This window comes from Chenopodium quinoa, unplaced genomic scaffold (assembly GCF_001683475.1).
Source record: "Chenopodium quinoa cultivar QQ74 unplaced genomic scaffold, ASM168347v1, whole genome shotgun sequence".
NCBI classification, from domain to species: domain Eukaryota; kingdom Viridiplantae; phylum Streptophyta; class Magnoliopsida; order Caryophyllales; family Amaranthaceae; genus Chenopodium; species Chenopodium quinoa.
In genome coordinates, this window is record NW_018744100.1 from 476103 (window position 1) to 495316 (window position 19214).

Consider the following 19214-nt stretch of genomic DNA (forward strand, 5'->3'; position numbering starts at 1 on the left):
ATAAAAAAAAATAAAAAAATAAAAAAGGTTGCCATCTTCTTTTTTTTTTTTTTTTTTGGCCAATTTGTTTCAAAATAAATGTATTTCTATATGTTATGAGTTTGATTCATTCGACTTATTTTTAATGCACTTGTCTTATTTGACCCAGTTCTATATGGTACTTTTTCCGTTTCAATAATATTGCAACAAGGATGAAATTACGCATTCTAAAGCACATTTTATATGTTAAATATCTATAATTATATAAGAGTAAAAATTATAAAAAGTTGATATTGCGAAAGTATTTTATGAGGTGAATCGAACAAGATCACTATAATTTGCTTAACGTATAAATCATATTATATGGTCAAACAAGATTGATGAATAGTGCAAAAATCCAATTGTTGCAATATTATTGGAACGGATAAAGTATTTGTTTTGCTTTTGAATATGTCAATTTCTTTTGTTTAGAATAGGTTGAAAAGAACAAGTCTACTAAACTTGTTTTATCATCTCTTTTTCAAATTGTTACCACCTTGGCAATGGGTATGGTATCAATGTACCATGAGCAGACATGAACATGGAGCAATTGTCAAAAAGGACCACAAGGTACCATTATTAATTTATAAGAGATGCTAATTAAATTTACCAATCACCACCATCTGTTTATTGAATTTGCCAAAGACACCCTTTCTGGGGTTTTTGGGTAGATCTATAAAGCAACTAAAAGTACATATATTGAGCTTTAATTACTTCCTCCGTTTTTTATTAGATGCATCACTCTTTAAAATAGAAGTTTCAATTTAGATGCATCAATTTCCCTTTTAGTTAATAAATTCTCTTTATATCTGTTCTATCACATGGGCCCTCTTTATATCCAAAAATTGTCTAGGAGTCTGCAATTATAAAAGTGATGCAACTAAAAAAACGGAGAAAGTACATGAAATGAACGCGTGATTATATCATTAACTCTCACATCTTAACTACAAAGTATATTGGATATTGTATCACCTGGACAAACTGAAAATTTCTAATGCTTAACTGGACTGAAAGAAAAGAATATGACAACAGGCTATAATAAAAATCTTAAGGCATGACAAAAATGAATAAATATCAGCAGGCGAGATGACTGCAGAAAATGCAGCAACTCACGCCACAAAATGAATAGATGTGTAAATTAGAAATATGTGAATGAAAGAGAAAACTCTTCAGATAGATTTTCAGCAGTAAAATAGAACAAAAATATAGTAAAATCAATCTATTGCAGTAATAAAACCGGACTTCAGCTTCAGCTTCTCATCAGAACCTCCTCAGTTGCAGTATGTATAAACCTGAAGAGAGATTGATCTTTGTACGATAATTAGAGAGCAAAAGCGTATTTCTCACTACAGATGCATACTAAAGCAGTAAAAACCCGCTTTCCATCTTACCTTTTTTTTTTTTTAAAAAAAAACTTTATTTTTGCCCATTATCCTAGACAACTACTACAGACCTCAAACAGGAGGGGGAAAAAAAGCACAGGATCTAGAACAAGAAGAATAGCAAAGTGACAACCTACACTATAGGAACTAACCCACCTAAAAGATCTGCAGTAAAAAGTGGAAGAATGATTCACATATTTTCAGAGTGAAACTTCATACAAACCCAAAAAATCAAAAGCTGGAATGAAGTCAATCTGACAAAAGACGCAAACCCAGAGCTCGCCCAAGAGTACCCACCTGAGGCTGAGACAGCCGATGACAAATTCTATCTGCAGTCTGGACAACAGCAAATTTGGCTGTTGAACAGATACGTATAATCAACGACATCCTTCATCTTTTATTACTTCCAGGAAGAAATGACGCTGATGTTTTAGCTATAGCAGATCCTCAAGTTCAACTTTGCTTGCTAAGGATAACTCATAAAGCTCAGTTAACATCCAATCTTCTCCTGTCTGACCACCAAGAACTATAGCTCTCGTGCCCCCAACAACACAAGTGCTGTGTCCCCAAGCAAATCGCGGGGGTCGACCTGGTACATTTAGCACCCTCCACGTTGGCTTCTCTTCAGTAGGATCAAGTAGATACAGATGTGAGGCAGAATGCAGACCAGCCACTGATCCACCAAACACTAGGATCCTACCACCTGGAAGGCTCACAGCTACATGGTCCAACCGAGGAGCAGGAGCAATGCCTCCAGGGTTTTCAGCACCTGGCATCCCACTTCCAGTAACACATCTCCAGCATGGCTCTTCCTCACTCAAGTCCATTGTGTATACATCGTTTGAACGGAAGCGAAGAGGTCCACTCTTAGCCAAACCTCCAAACATCAAGATTTTCTTCCCACCATAAACTGACAATGAGTGGCCAAGACGACAAGGTGGAGACCAAGCTGCTGGAATTTCTCGCCACACGGGCTTATCCAATGAGAGATCAAGAAGAAAAGTGTCGCTCAGCAGTACCCCTGAATCTGCACATCCACCCGACACAATTAACTTGGTCCCATCAAGTGTACAAGAGCTGTGCCATGATCTAGGAAGAGGAGGAGCCAATCCAGAAATTTCACGCCAGGTTGGTTGCTTGGCATCCAAATCGAGGACAAAAACATCATTAAGCAGGCCTTGAGTTCCACAACCACCAAAAACAACCAGGTTTGAATCATTCACGCAAGATAGAGTGTGACCCCAACGACCTGGAGGTGGAGAGCTCACTTTGACATGCCGCCACTCAGGGTTATTAGAATTTAGATCCAACACAAAGGTGTCATTCATAGGCTGCATGTTAACCCCCTCTCCACCAAACAAGACAACCCGATTACCAACTGCACAAGCACTGAAGTTGCAACGTGATGGCTCCACTGCACCGCCAACAATCACCTTCCTCCATGCAGCTGCTTCAAGGGTAGTCAGTTCTCTAGCCAGCCGGCCCCACCCAAGTCGCTTTGCCCCAGGAACAGTCTCAAGAACGCGGGTTGTTTCACTACCCCAAGCATTTTGACAAACCATTCTCCAAAGATCCTCATTTTTTGTTAGCTCATAGAGCCGCCTGCAGACAGAACCCACAGCAGCAATATCCCTTGGCGTTAGCCGTGACAATATCTTCAAAGCAAGGACTTCATCACTCAGTTGAAACAACCCACACACCTCAAAACACATGTTTCGCTCCCGAGATTGAAAAGGTTGAAATGATGAAAGACTGGAACGATATAGATCAGATGACCTCATGGATTCTTTTGCTGTGAAGCTAGGAAGTGGACCGAGATCAACATTAGCTTCTGAGAATAACTGAATTCCAATAAAGTGAGTAATGGTTTCATCATCTCCATATATAGGCACCAGCCGCAGTCTGTTCATGAGAGGAGAGCCATCTTTCCTAAAATTTAACAATTCACCTTGGAACTCAGTCCCGTCCTCAAGGCACCTCCTTATTTCTGCAACAACAGCAGAGTCCACCAATGGATGTCTTCTCTTAGCAAATGGACCTCTGCATTGCAAAAAACGACTGCAGAGCAGCATACAGAGTCAATTTCATCTATGATAAACAGAATAGCACAATAAAATTAGTTTAAAAGCAGAGAATATGATCACAGAGGACATCCAGAATACTGAAACTCCAAGTGCCTATTAATCAAAATATTATTATTTACAGTAATACCTCCCCCACCACAACATGAGCTTCACAGTTGGGATTGACATGCAGATTAAGAACAGTAGTTTAATACAAATTTAAGAGTTGAAAGTGGGTAGAGAGAAAATCAAGAATGAGATAGTGCAGAGAAAAGGAGAGAAAGATATATGGATGAAGAGGAAAAAATGAAAACATAATTGTATAAAGGGAATGAACAGTCGCCCAAAAGGTAAAAGTAAAAATCATATTGGGATGAGGGAGTACTAAAAAAGCAGCAACAGTCAGGTCGAACACCAATCAACACCAAAACATTTGTCTTTAAAGACAAGGAACTGCTTACAGCTATTACATAAATGGGACTACAGTACACTTCTTAAACTGATGGTGCAAAAATGGAAATTTATTTGGGGGTTATTGTAGGGGAAAAATCATTAGAGACACCCGAAACTTTAAAATATTGTATAAAGTTGGATTTGCCTATATGCTTCCAGCTCCTAGATAATGATTTACTCCATAATGATTGTTTGATTTGACACACTTCTGAGTTCTAACATACTAGCAATTGTACTGTACTGTAAATGATAAGGTGGGTAATGTCTCATTTGACATGAGAATGACAATACAGGGTTTTAAAAATTAAACAAACACATTAAGATGGAGATTTTAATATCCTGTATGGCTATATCTTTTGCAGAGGTCCCATGTGGGATGACAATGTGGTGAAGTACTTTTTGGTATCAGATTTTTTTTAACAAAATTTGAATGATTACTTCAGTTACTTGTGATTTTACATACTATTGCTTATCAGAGAGTGTTCACTTGCATTTCTTTCAATATAACCATTGCCATGGAAACATAAAGCACTAGGCACCATGGTCAGTATGGTGAATGAAAGCATGAAGGGAAAATAAAAAGGGTATTAAACAAACAGCATGAGAAAGACATGGTGACTAAATGGAATTCATCCTGCAACATAGCCTCACTATAACAACCACCTGTATGTGTGTGCCGCAGACTTGTGTCCAAGTGGGTGTTTGGTGGAGGGAATATGAGGTAGAAAATTCAAATGGTAAGAGTCAGATAATTAATAATTTGATAAAAGAGCAAAGCTCACATAGTAATGATCCAAATGGCAAAGGACGCACCCATTATGTTTGTGCGTGTCACTGTATACAGTCTATCAGCATAGAGATAATTCAGAAGTAGTAGGACGGGCTATCTTACTAGAAATTGATTATATATTCAAAGAAAACATGTCATAGGTCTCCTAATGCTAGATCAAACATCACTGGACGTCAGTTGTTTTAACGAATTGCAAGAGAGAGACACCAAACAATTACTCAATTACTATAATGAGGCTACTACAAAGATGAGGAATTTCATTCTATGACCAAATATGATGTTTTAGAACTGATGCAACATAAAGGAACAATCCAACTCATGGCAAAGAATCAAAAAGCCATTCTAACGCTTGATACTGATTCTGTGCAGAAATTATCATGCTTCATACCCCCATCCAAAAATTCATACATTCACCACATTATATCCACAGAGCCTAAATACATAAAATAAGCACCAACACAACACCAATTCTAACTGGGTGCGGAGTGACTGTGTCCCAAAGTCACAAACTTATTGCAAGAATGCCTAACCTCTTTTCCTAAAGAAGCAATTGCTTATAAAAGGTTACTTAAATAAATTCACACCGGTACAAGAAAGCTACAACCCAAGGTAAAAGTAAAAAGAAAGAAAGAAAGAATACCCTTTGAGAAATAAACATCGATGTGACGTAAGAGTAAGATGACAAATTTCATTATCACATTTCACAAGTATATACCAAATCACATGCTGATTCCAGCATGTTAAGTCTAAGGCAATTGAAGGTGCAAGCACAGACACCAACCAAAATGCATAGATTGTCATATAGTACCAGGTGCATGTTAAGTGCAGTCATCACACAATAGCATGCATGAACTAAAGTGGTTGGGGGCCAGAGGCCAAAACATAACACAAGTTGCGGCATTTAGATTCAGCTTACACTGAAGATAGACCTTGAGTGATCAACATACAGGCTGATAAATCAATACTTAGGCCAATAAGTTTAAGCTTTTCCAGACAAAAGGTCCAATTCCAAACTTCAGTCACTTCAGTTCCCACTTGTCACTTAAGGTCATATCCAGCACCAAAAGCTTCAGTTTATATTCACCTAAACTATTTCCCAATAGAGCTCCTAGCATCTCAATAAGAAATAACAGAGAGGGAGCAAGCTAGCCAGCAGTATACTAAACACAAAAAGTTGGTAAAGCCCCATAAGTTTCAGACTAAGAGGCAGCTGCAGCTGCAGCTGCAGCAGGGCAGGATTCTTAAAGCTGAGCTACTGACATCAAAGCCTATGGTTTCCATTCAAGAACAGCGAATAATAACAATGAAAATCGTGGTAAAGCATGCCAGTTCTCTTTCATAATTAACAGCAACAAACAGTGATTTAGAGCTGATTAAGTAAAGAGTTAGTCTAAAGTCATTGAGCAGTAAAATGCCCCAATTGAAGACCAGCTTGAGCTGGCCTAGCTCAAGTTACGATATTATTTTATGTTTATTTTTTTTGGTACGAACCCCATGCCAAAGAGTGGACCGGACAAACCAAAGCCCCCCCATGATCCGCTGATGGAAAGTTCAATTGAAACAAAGTTCCAACCATTCATATTTCAAACATAACACACTATAGTTATATCAAACCCTAATTAAACAATATTCTAAAGTTTCCTATAACATCACAAACAACAATTTGTCCTAAGTATTACCCCTTTTATGTATCCCTCAAAAGTAACAAAGCTATGAAACCTGAGATAATTAACTGGAGACATAATACCAAAAAGGAAAATTTTCATAATTATTCTTATTCCATCAAACCTAACCAATTCTAGAAAATTACAAAGACCCAACAAGAACCCAAATTTTTAAAAGACATTAAATTACCAAAAACAACATTTTTAGCCACTAATTGCAAAATCCCAGAAAACCCCACATCAGAAAATTCATAAAAGTACCAATTACTTATTAAATAAACAAATTAACTCCATATTATGTTCTTCATAATTTAAGAATTAGAAGAATTACCATCAAAATTCCAGCAAATTACAAAAACCCACTTGAAAAAATGACAATAAATTGCCAAAAACAATCATTTCATCTACTAATTGCAAAAACCCATAAAACCCCACATCAAGAAAATCACAAGTATACCAATTAAATCACTAAATCAACTCCATTTTAGAATAAATACATAAAATAAATTGAAGAATTACCAGTTTCGACCAAGAACTTCTTCAGCTCGATATCCAGAAACCATCTCAAAAACAGTATTAACATAAATAATAGGATGGTCAGTTTCCAAAGCATCAGTAACAACAAAACCACACGGCGTCGTTTGAAGGAGATTTTGAACAGGAAAAGGCACAGAACCAACACCATCATTAAGCAAAAATCCTTCAAATTCATCTCCGCTATCATCAGAGGAGCTACTATCCCACTCCATCATATTGTATCCCCTCTTCTTAAAAACCCTTTGAAATTAAAACTAGGTTACCCCATCAAAAACCCAGAAAAGAAAGATCAAAAAAGGGGGAATTTTGAAAATGCAGAGGAAAAAGGGAAGTGGGGATGATTAGGGTTTGAAGAAGATTAAAGATGAGTGGATAGGAAAGAGAAAGAGAGATAGAGATCTTTGGGTGAAAAGTTCGGTGAGTATAGAAGAAAGAAAAACGAGGTACAGAGAGAAAGAATGATGAGATGACACAAAAATATCTGAGCAATGAAAGATTGGATTTTTGGTTGATTTTAATTTGAGGAGTAATATTTATGATGTTGTGTCTTGTTTTTGCGTTTGTTCGTCTTTTTAGTTTTAACGCTTGCTAGATAAGCGAACCTGGTTTATTTATTACTTGGGGATTTGTAGGAACTTGTACTCGTACGAAGTAATCGTACTAGAGACTACGAAGACTTGATTTTTTTTGGCTTTCTAACTTCTTGGTGGGTCTTGGGAGGGGAAGGGGGGGAGTTTATATGGGTCAATACAAGAGTAATTGCTTACCCCCCGGGCAACTAGAGTCGGGTTAAGATAGATCAATGTAATTTTTATATTAAATCGAGTTCAGTTCAGTTCAGTTAGGACATATTATGGTGTATCATTTTGGATTTGGTTTAAGATAATTTAGGACATGTTAATTCGGTGGTGTATCATTTGGGATTATTGTGTAAGAAAAGTTCAGTTTATGTCAAATTAGGTATGGATAGGTCAGGTTAGGTTGGTTGTCTATCATTTTAGTTTTGAAATAAGAATAGTTTGTGCTGGGAAAATGTAGCTGGAAAATAGTAAGCTTTTGAGACAATTTTATTCTTAGACTTAGCTGAGGTTTTGACTAGTTCATCCTTAACTTGATCAAAGTTAACCTAGCCCCGACCCGGCCAGAAACATTGTCTGGTTAGGGCAGAATTTTTGGACACGAATTTCAGGCCCACCCTAATTTTTAAATTGTCTTTTTTGGGTTTGGACAACCTAAAAATTCAGTGTTAGTTAATTTTTGACCTAAAAAATCCGCTATTTTTGCTCAAAATAGCGAGTTTCTACACGATTTTTTTGTCTTAGAGTTAGGCCTAGCTCAAAGCCTTGGCCCAAAATGGGCTAAATTTTGTGGGCAAAGCCTGACCCGTGATCACCTCAAGTTTATCCTAATCATGTTAAGTCAAGACGTTTCGATTTTGGTGATAATTGAATTATTAGGTATTAAAAAAGTTGTCGATTCTTCGATTTCTTCCTTGCAAATCAAAATTATGCAAACAAAACAAATAATTAGGTACCTAATTTATATTTTCAAAAAAAAAAAAAAAAGTACCTAATTTATGAAATTGGGGTCAATTATAAGATGGTGTTCATCATTTAAGATTTTAAATTGAAATTGGGAGTTTGTTATTTAGTGATTAATTTACGGAATTAAGGCTAATTTACATCAATTCATATTTTTTCAATTAGTGCCAAAATTGATTTTATTGCCAAGAAATTAACACGGATTATTGATGTGTAGATTTAGGGTTCATATATCATTTCCTTAAATTCAATCTTTTTCAAAATTACTAGATATAATTATAAATTGAGCATATATAGTAGTTCAATATAAAGTTAATTAATGTAAATTATGCTTTATAATTTATACATGCTAAGTGACTTGGTTATAATTCTGTAAGCTTGAATTATGTCGAATCTACTACCTAACGCTTTTACCTAACCCGATTTTAATGTTTGTTGTTAAAAACTGCAATTGAACCGGAGTATCGAAGGAGGAGAAGAAATTATGACGTCATTTGCGTAATTTAGTAGGAAAAATTCATATGTTTTGGGAAATAGATGGTGGTAAAAAAAATTGTAAGTGGTAATTTCTAAAACGACTATAATTGTTTATGGTTATTGTAAAATAAAATAAAATAAAATAAATAAATAAATACTTATACTAGTAGATAGTTTCTCAATTCTTGTCATCTATCTCAAAAGATCTTATGGTGAAGCAAATGCACACAAGTGCACAATCACTGAAAAACTACTCCCAATCTTCTTTTAATGGTGACCTCTTCTCTCTTTCTGTTATCTTCTTTCTTTCTCACATTCATCCCTTTTCAAACCGCTAATTTAATTATCCAATTCACTCAATTTCCCACAAAACTTTAGCCCCTTTTATCTTCTTCATTCTCTTCCATTTCCATTAAAATAAAGCTTCAATCTTTACATGTTTAGCTCCAATGGAAGGCACCATTTTCCCCAACAAACCAACATTACCAATTCAACAAGCAAAACCAAAACCAATTCACCCACAAAATCATCAACAACAACAACCAAACATAGCCTTGAAATTTAGCTCTGCTACTTTACCTCTTCCTCCTCAATCCCATAACCCTCCTCCTTCTTTAGCCATTGATTCTCTTCTTCAACACCTTCTTCATCTTTCTTCTACTCCAACCAATACCCATTTCTCTAAATTCACCAATTCCAATACTACCCTTTTGCCTTCTTTGCCACTTTCATCTCTAAACTCCTTCAATCATAATGGTTTTCATTGCATAGACTCGAATTCCGCCACTCGAATGGTGGCGGATGAAGTGGGCAGGAATAGTGTTGCTTCACTCGATTTCTTGTCTGATAAGGGTAAGTTGTTATTGAATTCTATGTTGGGAATACCCTTGTGTAATTTGATTGATTTCTTTGATTCTGTGAAATTTGATTTGTTAGAAGCTGATTTAATCAGTTTATTGAAGGGGTTAGATGTTTTGGGGAATTGGGAAAAGGCTGTTTTGTTGTTTGAATGGGGTTTGATGAATGTTAGGTTACAAGATAAGAAGATGAATTATCAGGTTGTTGAATTAATGGCTAGGATTTTAGGTAGAGAATCACAGCATACTGTTGCAGTTAAACTGTTTGATGTTATTCCTCTTGAAGAATATACATTAGATGTTCGAGCTTATACCTCGATTCTTCATGCTTATGCTCGAACGGGCAAGTATAAGAAGGCGGTTTCGATTTTCGAGAACATGAAGGAGAAGGGTCTAGTTCCAACTTTGGTGACTTATAATGTAATGCTAGATGTTTATGGAAAGATGGGTAGGTCTTGGGATAAGATTTTGTGTCTTTTAGGAGAGATTAAGAGTAAAGGGCTTAAATTCGACGAGTTCACTTGTAGTACTGTGATTTCTGCTTGTGGTAGGGAGGGGTTGTTAGATGAAGCAAGGAATTTCTTTGCTCAATTGAAATCACAGGGTTATAAACCAGGAACTGTTACTTATAACTCTCTGCTTCAAGTGTTTGGGAAAGCCGGAGTTTACTCTGAGGCTTTGAATATCTTGAAAGAAATGGAGGAGAGTGGCTGTCCTCCTGACTCTGTAACTTATAATGAGCTTGTTGCTACTTATGTGAGGGCGGGGTTTCTTGAAGAAGGAGCTGCTGTGATAGATACAATGACTCGTAAAGGGATAATGCCGAATGCAATTACTTATACCACTGTGGTTGATGCATATGGGAAAGCTGGAAAGGTTGATGAGGCTTTGGCTTTGTTCAATTATATGAAGGTTTCTGGTTGTGTTCCTAATGTTTGTACCTACAATTCTATCCTCGGGATGCTAGGAAAGAAGTCAAGATCAGAAGAGATGATAGAGATATTGTTTGACATGAAGGTAACTGGGTGCTCCCCTAATCGAATCACATGGAACACGATGCTCGCAATGTGTGGTAGTACTGGCAAGGAGAAGTTTGTGAACCGGGTTTTCCAGGAGATGAAGCGAAGTGGTTTTGAGCCTGACAGAGACACGTTCAACACTTTGATCAGTGCATATGGTCGGTGTGGTTCACGAATTAATGCTACCAAGATATTTGAGGAGATGATGGAAGCAGGATTTAGCCCATGTGTCACAACATACAATGCTTTTTTGAATGCGTTGGCTAGAAAGGGAGATTGGCAAGCAGCAGAATCAATCATGCTTGATATGAAGAACAAGGGATTTAAGCCTAATAACACCTCTTACTCCTCAATGATTCAATGTTATGCGAAGGGAGGGAACATGAAGGGCATACAAAGAATTGAAACGGAGATATATCAAGGCCAAATTTTTCCCAGCTGGATGCTTCTAAGGACCCTTGTCCTTGCAAATTTCAAATGTAGAGCACTGTCAGGTATGGAAAGGGCATTCAAGGAGTTGCAGAAAAGTGGGTATAAGCCCGATTTAGTTGTATTCAATTCAATGCTCTCGATTTATGCGAGGAACAAAATGTATGACCGTGCTCAAGAAATTATGCACTTGATTCAAGAGAATGGATTGCAGCCTGATCTAATAACTTACAATAGCTTGATGGATATGTATGCAAGAGCCGGGGAATGTTGGAAGGCAGAAGAGGTATTGCGAAACCTGCTGAAAAGCGGTGGAAAACCTGATCTTGTGTCTTATAACACGGTCATCAAAGCATTTTGCAGGCAAGGGTTGATGCAGGAGGCAATAAAGATTATGTCAGAAATGACAACAAGAGGTATACGTCCATGCATAGTCACCTATAACACTTTCGTGGCTGGTTATGCAGGGCGAGGGATGTTTTCAGAGATCGATGAAGTTATAAGCTATATGATGCAGCATGATTGTTGGCCTAATGAGCTGACTTATAAGATTATTGTAGATGGTTATTGTAAAGCAAACAAATATAGAGAAGCTTTTGATTTTGTTTCCAGAATCAAGGAGAAGGATAACTCTTTTGATGATCAATCTTTGCATCGGCTCATATCTCGCATTAGGCAGGACGAGGAACTGTAACTTCCTGATGTAATTTTGTATAATAGGGAATTTCAGATGTCCCGTCTCTCAGTTTTGCTATCTTTTTGTTTAGCCACTGTAATTCAAGTGAGATTCATGATATTTTTTAATAACATGATGAAAAATTCTTTTATAAGAAATTATACTTGAATGTTACTGGTTGGTTCTCTTCTTCGGAATTAAGCTCAATTACTTTGTACATTCACATTTAATATCGTTACCAACAGTATCAAGTTCCATTCCTCAAATATAGACCTTTTGTTTATGATGATAAACAGAAGGGATTTTTTCCCAAATTAAGCTTTATACGGAAATTATTTACGAAATTGGTCTCGTGGCAAAAGTATTTCCCAAACTAAGCTTCTGAGGTGAAACGCTGTCTCGGACAGCGTTTTACACTCAGTTTTTTAAAAAAAAATTCAAGACATAAAACGCTGCCTCAGGCAGCGTTTTATGGTAGTTTGACTTTTTTCATAAACTTCGTATTTCATACCTGTTTTATACAAATAAACGCTGCCTAAGGCAGCGTTTATATTTATATCTTTAAATGAAACGCTGCCTGAGGCAGCGTTTAATGTACAAGCATAAAACGCAGCCTGAGGCAGCGTTTTTATCTGTACATTAAACGTTGCCTCAGGCAGCGTTTCTTGCGGGAATTATAACGAATTCCAGGCCTTTTTTCTCAATCTCTTTCCTCTCTTTCACGCAATTTACACTCTCTCTCTCACTAACTCTCATTGTCAGCAACAAAGAACCACAGCCGTTGCCAACGCCTCCCCTGCCGTGCCGCCGCCCCTGCCGCCGCCAAAGTGAACGGAAGTTGTTGCCGGCATTGTCTCACTTACTCTTTAAATCCGGGTAAACCCTAAATTCGTAGTACATTGTTGAATTTTACATTGAATAGTTGGTAGTAGATAGTTGTTGTATGTTGTAGCAAATTGTGATGTAAATTGTATTAATTTGTTGCTAATTAGTAATGAAATGTGATAAATTGTTGATAATTATTGATGATAATGTGGTACATTGTTGAGGAAAAATATAGACGAAATTGTTGATTAAATTGTCGACGAAATTGTTGATGAAATTGTCAATGATAATGTGGTTGGTTTTTGATGAAATTCTTGATGAAATTGTTGATGGTAATGTGGTCTATTATTGTGAAAAAAATGATAAAATTGTTGATGGTAATGCGGTATTAGTATGTTGATAGTTGTATGCGGTACTAAGAGTTTATGAAATTGGTGATGAAAATGTTGATAATGAGAATGGACTTGTTTCATTGTTGTCATATTAGCTACACATGTAGGTTCTCGAAATTTGATATAACTTTCCATTATCGAAGCTATGTATGTTATGTATTGTTAAATTAGGGTTTTTTGACGTTGTTTTAGAATTCGATTATCCTTAAATGTGTTTTGGTTGGTATGTAGAATATGACTTCACAAAATGTAGTGTTGTTATGCCGGTGGGGAGGTGAAATTATGTGCGATGGATCAAATGTTGAGTACAGTGGAGGGAATATGGAACTTATAACACTTGAACCGAGCATGACTGTGAATGATTTGATGAATGAGGTTCACAGTAGTATCGGCTCAAACCCAATGAATGCTGAACTGAACCTTAAAATGAGGTGTGAGACTGGGCATGGGGTTCAAGTGTTACCTGTCTCCACAAACAAACATTTAAAAGCTTTAAGAAGCATTGTTACAATGAAGGGTGTTCCCAATGAGATATATGTAGAAACAGTGCCTATATGTACCCAACAAAGTACTTGGGCAGAACAACATCCTACATATGTCTCCGATTACAACACCGCGTCCTTCCAAGGCCCTTCAAACCACATTCCATCGAATGAATATGGGATGGGAACTTTCAGTCGCTTGCTGCATGATGATCAATTTCAGATGCCGTTTAGTCCTCATATAGCATCACCTGCACATGCGGGGGGCTGTGTGACAATGTTCGGCCAATCCGGTCCTTCAACATCAAACACCGTGGCTCCGTCACCGATGCGAGATGAGGTTCAAGAATCACCGTCTTAGGAAGACCCAAGTCATTTTGATAATATTGTAAATAACGAATTGTCGGTGTACGATGTGTATGCGGATACAGATGATGAGGATGATAATGGGGAGGAGTATGATAGGCTTGATGACATGGATCTTGAAGATGGGCAGATGGAAATTGATGAGCCCTTGGTTAGAACTGCAGTACCCTGGTTTAGTCAGATAAATGAGAATTATGAAGTTGATGAGTATTGGGCCAATTCAGGGAGTCATACATCATTTGTTCCAGGGGGAGAATTCGAGAAGGGGATGTACTTTGACAGTAAGAAAACGCTTCAAGAAATGGTGAAGATGTATTCTATACAGAGAAATCAATTCTACACCACAGTGACCTCAAATGAGAGTGTCCTTCATCTGCGTTGCAAGAAGAAATGTGGATGGTCTCTAAGGGGTACCAGGACAAGTGAGCACTCGCGTGGCTTCACCATAGTCACATACAAAGGCCCGCATCGGGAGAACTGTGTTACCGAATTACTATCTAATGATCACCCACACTTGGATTCGTCCATAATATCTGAGTTTGTGAAGTCCTTTGTGCAGAAAGTCCCGACTCTAAAAGTTGAATTCATTCAGGAACTCATCTCCAAGCAATTCCATTTTGAAGTTCCGTATAAAAGAGCATGGTATGCCAAGGACAAAGCCATCACTCAAATTTTTGGTGATTGGGAGAGTTCTTACAGCAGACTTCCTCAGTTCATGCAAGCACTGCAACAGTCAAACCAGGGAACCGTAGTCATATGGAAACACAAAGCTCTAGTGGAGGGTAGGTATACCAGCAACATGGAAGTATTTGAACAAGTGTTTTGGGCATTTGGTCCTTGTATCGATGGTTTCAAACATTGTATGCCTGTCATCTGTATCGATGGGACGCACTTGTACGGGAAGTATAACGGAACACTTTTGGTTGCTACAGGTGTGGATGGAAACTTCCAAGTATTTCCACTAGCATTTGCGTTGGTTGAGGGGGAAAACATTTCCAGCTGGTCTTGGTTTATGAGCTGTCTTCGGGATAGAGTTACGCAACGAGATGGCTTGTGTGTTATATCTGATCGACATGCAGGGATTATTGCAGCAATGAATGATCCTAACATTGGATTCACTCAACCCCGAGCCTACCACAGGTTTTGTGTTCGTCACTTGGCTTCAAACTTGAAATCTCACGTGCGAAGCACCATCACGAGAGATACGTTCAAGGCTGCTGCGTACCAAAGACAAGAAAGAAAACTGCAAGCTGACTTGTTTTCGATTGGTCAGGCATGTACGAAATCTTTACAGTATATTGCCCAAGTGTCGTTTCCTACGTGGTCTTTGTTTCACGACGGTGGTCGCAGACATGGGATATGTACAACAAACTTCTCTGAGACATTTAACAATGTTTTGAAAGGTGCTCGGTTCATTCCAGTTATGTCCCTTGTTGAGTTAACTTTCCACAGAGTTAACAGGTACTTCACCTTAAGAAGAGAATCTGCTGAGACCAGGGCCGAACAGGGACTTGCATATCCCCCAAAAGTCACTGCTATTTTGGAGAAGAACACAGCAAAAGCAAGATACCACAAGGTGGATGCCTATAACCGTCGGCTGCACATTTACCAAGTGACGACACATAGGGGGGAGCGAGTTGGTAGAAAGGGAGGCCATAGACACACTGTTAACTTCCAGTTGAGAACCTGTACATGCAACAAACCCCTGATATTCCACCTTCCATGCTCTCATGTTCTAGCAGTGTGTGCGACTTATTCACTGTCCGAGAGGCCGTGGGTGGACCCTTTCCTGCAATCGGATGCGTATATGAACACGTATGCACCACAGTTCTGGCCTATTCCATGTGAGACCACTTGGACGCAGTACATAGGACCTAGACTCATCCCGGACGCCAGCATGGTAAGAGGAAAAGTTCGGCCAAAGTCAAAGCGCATACGCAATGAAATGGATGACACTAACCGACCTAGGACTAAATGCAGCCGCTGTCACCAACAAGGTCACAATCGCAAAACGTGCCCAGCTAGATCAACCGAAACATAAGCTTGTAATTGTTTAGCTATAGTAGTAGAACAGTAGATTCATGTAGTAGTTGATTAATGACGTTATGTAACATTTGTAACGCTTGGATTATATTTGAGATTTGGTGACTTATATTTCGTACTTGTCTTTTACCTGTGACAGTCATGTCAATTTCATTGACTAGTAATTCTGTTTTTTAATTGGTTTGGCCATATTGTTTTGAATGAACAGATATCATGGTCGGACACGATCGGATACCAGGACCACTTGACCCTTCTGTCCTTACACTGCAGGATAGACATCGGAGTGTTGACATATGGGAGCAGACGATAATTTCTCACGTGCCATTTCATATACAGATTTGTCTTGTTTTTTTTTGTATACTTGACCCTTATTTACAGTTTTTAAATGAATTACCAGGTGGACATAGCGGAAATGTTGGGGTGCAGGCACTTGAGGTCCGGCTGGGCAGTCGATCCACGCGTTCTTCAGTACGTCGACTGGGTTGGCTTTGGTGGTATTCATCGCGTGGGCTACAGAGAAATAGATCGAGGGCTTATCACAACATTAGTTGAGAGATGGAGGCAAGAGACACACTCCTTCCATCTTCCTGTGGGGGAGGCGACAGTCACGCTGCGGGACGTCGCGATACTCACACGCCTTCCCATCCATGGGAATGCGGTGACAGGGGGTGTGGTACTTGACCCCGCAGGTTTAGTAGGTCGGGTTTTAGGGGTTCAGCCAGATCCAAACGAGATCAGGGGCAGCGTGCTGAGGACCGGTTGGCTACGCGACACTTTTGGACATTTACCTCAGGACGCTGACGACGCCACAGTGCAGAGATACGCCCGAGCTTAATTGTTCCTGCTCATCTCGGGCGTGCTCTTTGGAAACAAGAGCGGAAGCCATCTTCAGATTATTTACCTGCAGCTGTTAGACCACGACTGGGATGAGATCCATGGATACAGTTGGGGTAGTGCTTGTTTGGCGGTCTTGTATCGCCATCTGTGTAGAGCATCACAGCGTGGAGCACAGCTAATTGGAGGTCCTTTGGTTGTGCTACAGGTAAACCTCATCATTATCCTTAAGCCTAGTCTGATAATGACTTGACGTTATTTATGCTTTACCTTTTATTTGATTTTTAAAACAGCTATGGGCTTGGGAGCACATCCATGTAGGGAGACCAGGTAGGCCTGTTGTACACCGTCCAGGGCAGCTGGACCAGGACGATCAGTACGCAGCATACGATGCTCCCCCGCTCCCTGAACCCGATCAGGCATACGGTTGTAGGTTCGTAACATTATACTTGTGTACTCAAATTTTGTTATAATTAGCTAGTACAACTTCTTAAATAATTTGTTGCCACAGGTGGGTGGTTCCCAGACTAACACATGCGCATACAGCGAGAGGTCTTCTCTACTACCGTGACGCCCTCGATCGACTCTCGGATGAACAGGTGGAATCTTGCACTACATTTGTAATCGTTTGTTTACTCTTTATACTGTTTATTGGCATTGCCCTAACCTTTTCACGATATATCCTTGTTGCAGATGACATGGGATCCCTATTCTGCTGTGTTGGTAGAGGCCATGCCGGAACACTTGCTCGAGCATCGTGCTGAGTGGCTTGCCAGGACCCCCATGATCTGTTTTGAGGTCGTGGAGAGCCACCTACCGGACCGAGTGTTGCGACAGTTCGGACTTCAGCAGCCTATCCCCATGCCCTGTGACACTAGTATTCGCCTCCACGGCATTGACCGTCGTGGAAAGTTGGAGACAAACTGGGCACTGGAGCATCATCAATTCATTGAGCTTTGGGACCAGCGGTTGGAGTCCATCGTTGACGGTCACCTGTTTCAGGGTGTTATGGATCCGCGTGATCCTTACATGGTATGGTACAGGCAGATTACACGCCTTTTCATCAACCCTACCTACACCCCACCGTCCACGCACTACCATCCAGCTTATGATGTTATCAGCGGACTTGTGAGTTTTTTCAGTTTCTTGTTTTCCAAAATTATTTGAAATTCTATATCATATTACTAATTCATGGATGATTACTGCAGGCGGGGGATATGGGTGCGATGGTTGATGCACTTTCAGATGCCTTAGCAGCCGTACCCACCAGAGCCCAGGTTGAGCGGGTGCGAGATATGGGCATACATAGCTTGCAGAGATATGGCCATGGCCATCTCGTCCACCCCAGGGACGATCATGACTCCAACTCCTTCCATTCACAGTTCGACTTCGGACAGAGTAGTGGTGGAGGTCATACTTCGGGCTCTACACAGGCAGAGGATTACTTCATCCATAACACCGCTCCCGGCCACAGCTAGGGTGACTCATCGTCTCGCCAGCTGACTCCTCCATCGTCCCGAGACCCATTCACCACCATTCAGCATTACACGAGGCGTCCGAGGTGTGTTCGTAGACGGACGGAGGACACACGGGATGGAGATCAGTTAACTCCAATACATGAGTCCGGATAGTATTAGTTAGTTGATCCTTTTGTGGTACTCAGATATTTAACAATGTTGTATATAACGCTTACATTATTAATACAAGAAATGTTTTCTAAATGTCTCTCTGTACAATTTGAAGTTTATTTCCCTTATTTGTCCGAATTTGACTTTTGTTAGTGAAACTATATCTTTTATATCCGTTATATGTATCAAGCAGCATATAATTGGTCTCCTGCACTTAAAGTGCTGTTTCACGATGGTAATCATGCTGTTGGGGTTGTTTCCAGTGTTTGATGGTTGTCGATGGTGGTCGATGGTAGTGGAAAATGCTCTTGCGTTGTTTAGGGTGTTTTATGGTAGTTTATGGGTGGTTGAGAGTGGCGGGCGGTGGTGGTGGGGGAGGTGGTTGATGGTGGTGGGGGTGGTGGTTAATGATGGGGGTGGTGGGAATGTCCTTGCGTTGTTTAGGGTGTTTTGCATTGCATAGGGGTGGTCGAGAGTGGCGGCCGGTGGTGGTGGGGGAGGTGGTTGATGGTGGTGGATGGTGGTGGGGGTGGTGGTTCATGGTGGGGCTGAGCTGATGCTGCTGGGTGAGGGTTATGTGTAGGGGCAGCAACAGATTGCAAAAACTGCTGCTGATGTAGTGTAGCAGATGCTGCTGGTTATGCAGTCTAGCAGAAAAACGCTGCCTGAGGCAGCGTTTTATGCTTTAACATAAAACGCAGCCTCAGGCAGCGTTTTATGCTTCAAATAAAATGCTGC

At 39.6% G+C, this 19214-nt stretch overlaps 4 protein-coding genes across 4 annotated transcripts; 3 read left to right on the forward strand and 1 right to left on the reverse strand.

The window, feature by feature from the left end:
- Positions 1 to 1165: 1165 nt before the first annotated feature.
- Positions 1166 to 7494, reverse strand: LOC110692264 (adagio protein 1-like). Its single transcript, XM_021869261.1, has 2 exons — positions 6890 to 7494; positions 1166 to 3458 (listed from the first exon to the last, which is right to left on the reverse strand). The coding sequence occupies exons 1-2, from the start codon at positions 7120 to 7122 to the stop codon at positions 1835 to 1837; spliced, it is 1857 nt and encodes a 618-aa protein (XP_021724953.1). The 5' UTR covers positions 7123 to 7494; the 3' UTR covers positions 1166 to 1834.
- Positions 7495 to 8967: 1473 nt separating this feature from the next.
- LOC110692265 (pentatricopeptide repeat-containing protein At2g18940, chloroplastic-like) lies at positions 8968 to 12112 on the forward strand. Its single transcript, XM_021869262.1, has one exon. The coding sequence runs from the start codon at positions 9375 to 9377 to the stop codon at positions 11922 to 11924; it is 2550 nt and encodes an 849-aa protein (XP_021724954.1). The 5' UTR covers positions 8968 to 9374; the 3' UTR covers positions 11925 to 12112.
- A 1245-nt stretch (positions 12113 to 13357) lies between these two features.
- On the forward strand, positions 13358 to 17419 carry LOC110692349. The gene is made up of 6 exons (XM_021869357.1): positions 13358 to 13874; positions 14037 to 15871; positions 16412 to 16687; positions 16922 to 17056; positions 17142 to 17267; positions 17360 to 17419. The coding sequence occupies exons 1-6, from the start codon at positions 13358 to 13360 to the stop codon at positions 17417 to 17419; spliced, it is 2949 nt and encodes a 982-aa protein (XP_021725049.1).
- LOC110692371 (serine/threonine-protein phosphatase 7 long form homolog) lies at positions 17043 to 18441 on the forward strand. Its single transcript, XM_021869375.1, has 3 exons — positions 17043 to 17447; positions 17542 to 17976; positions 18057 to 18441. Exons 2-3 carry the CDS (start codon positions 17542 to 17544, stop codon positions 18324 to 18326), a joined length of 705 nt encoding a protein of 234 aa, XP_021725067.1. The 5' UTR covers positions 17043 to 17447; the 3' UTR covers positions 18327 to 18441.
- Positions 18442 to 19214: the final 773 nt, after the last annotated feature.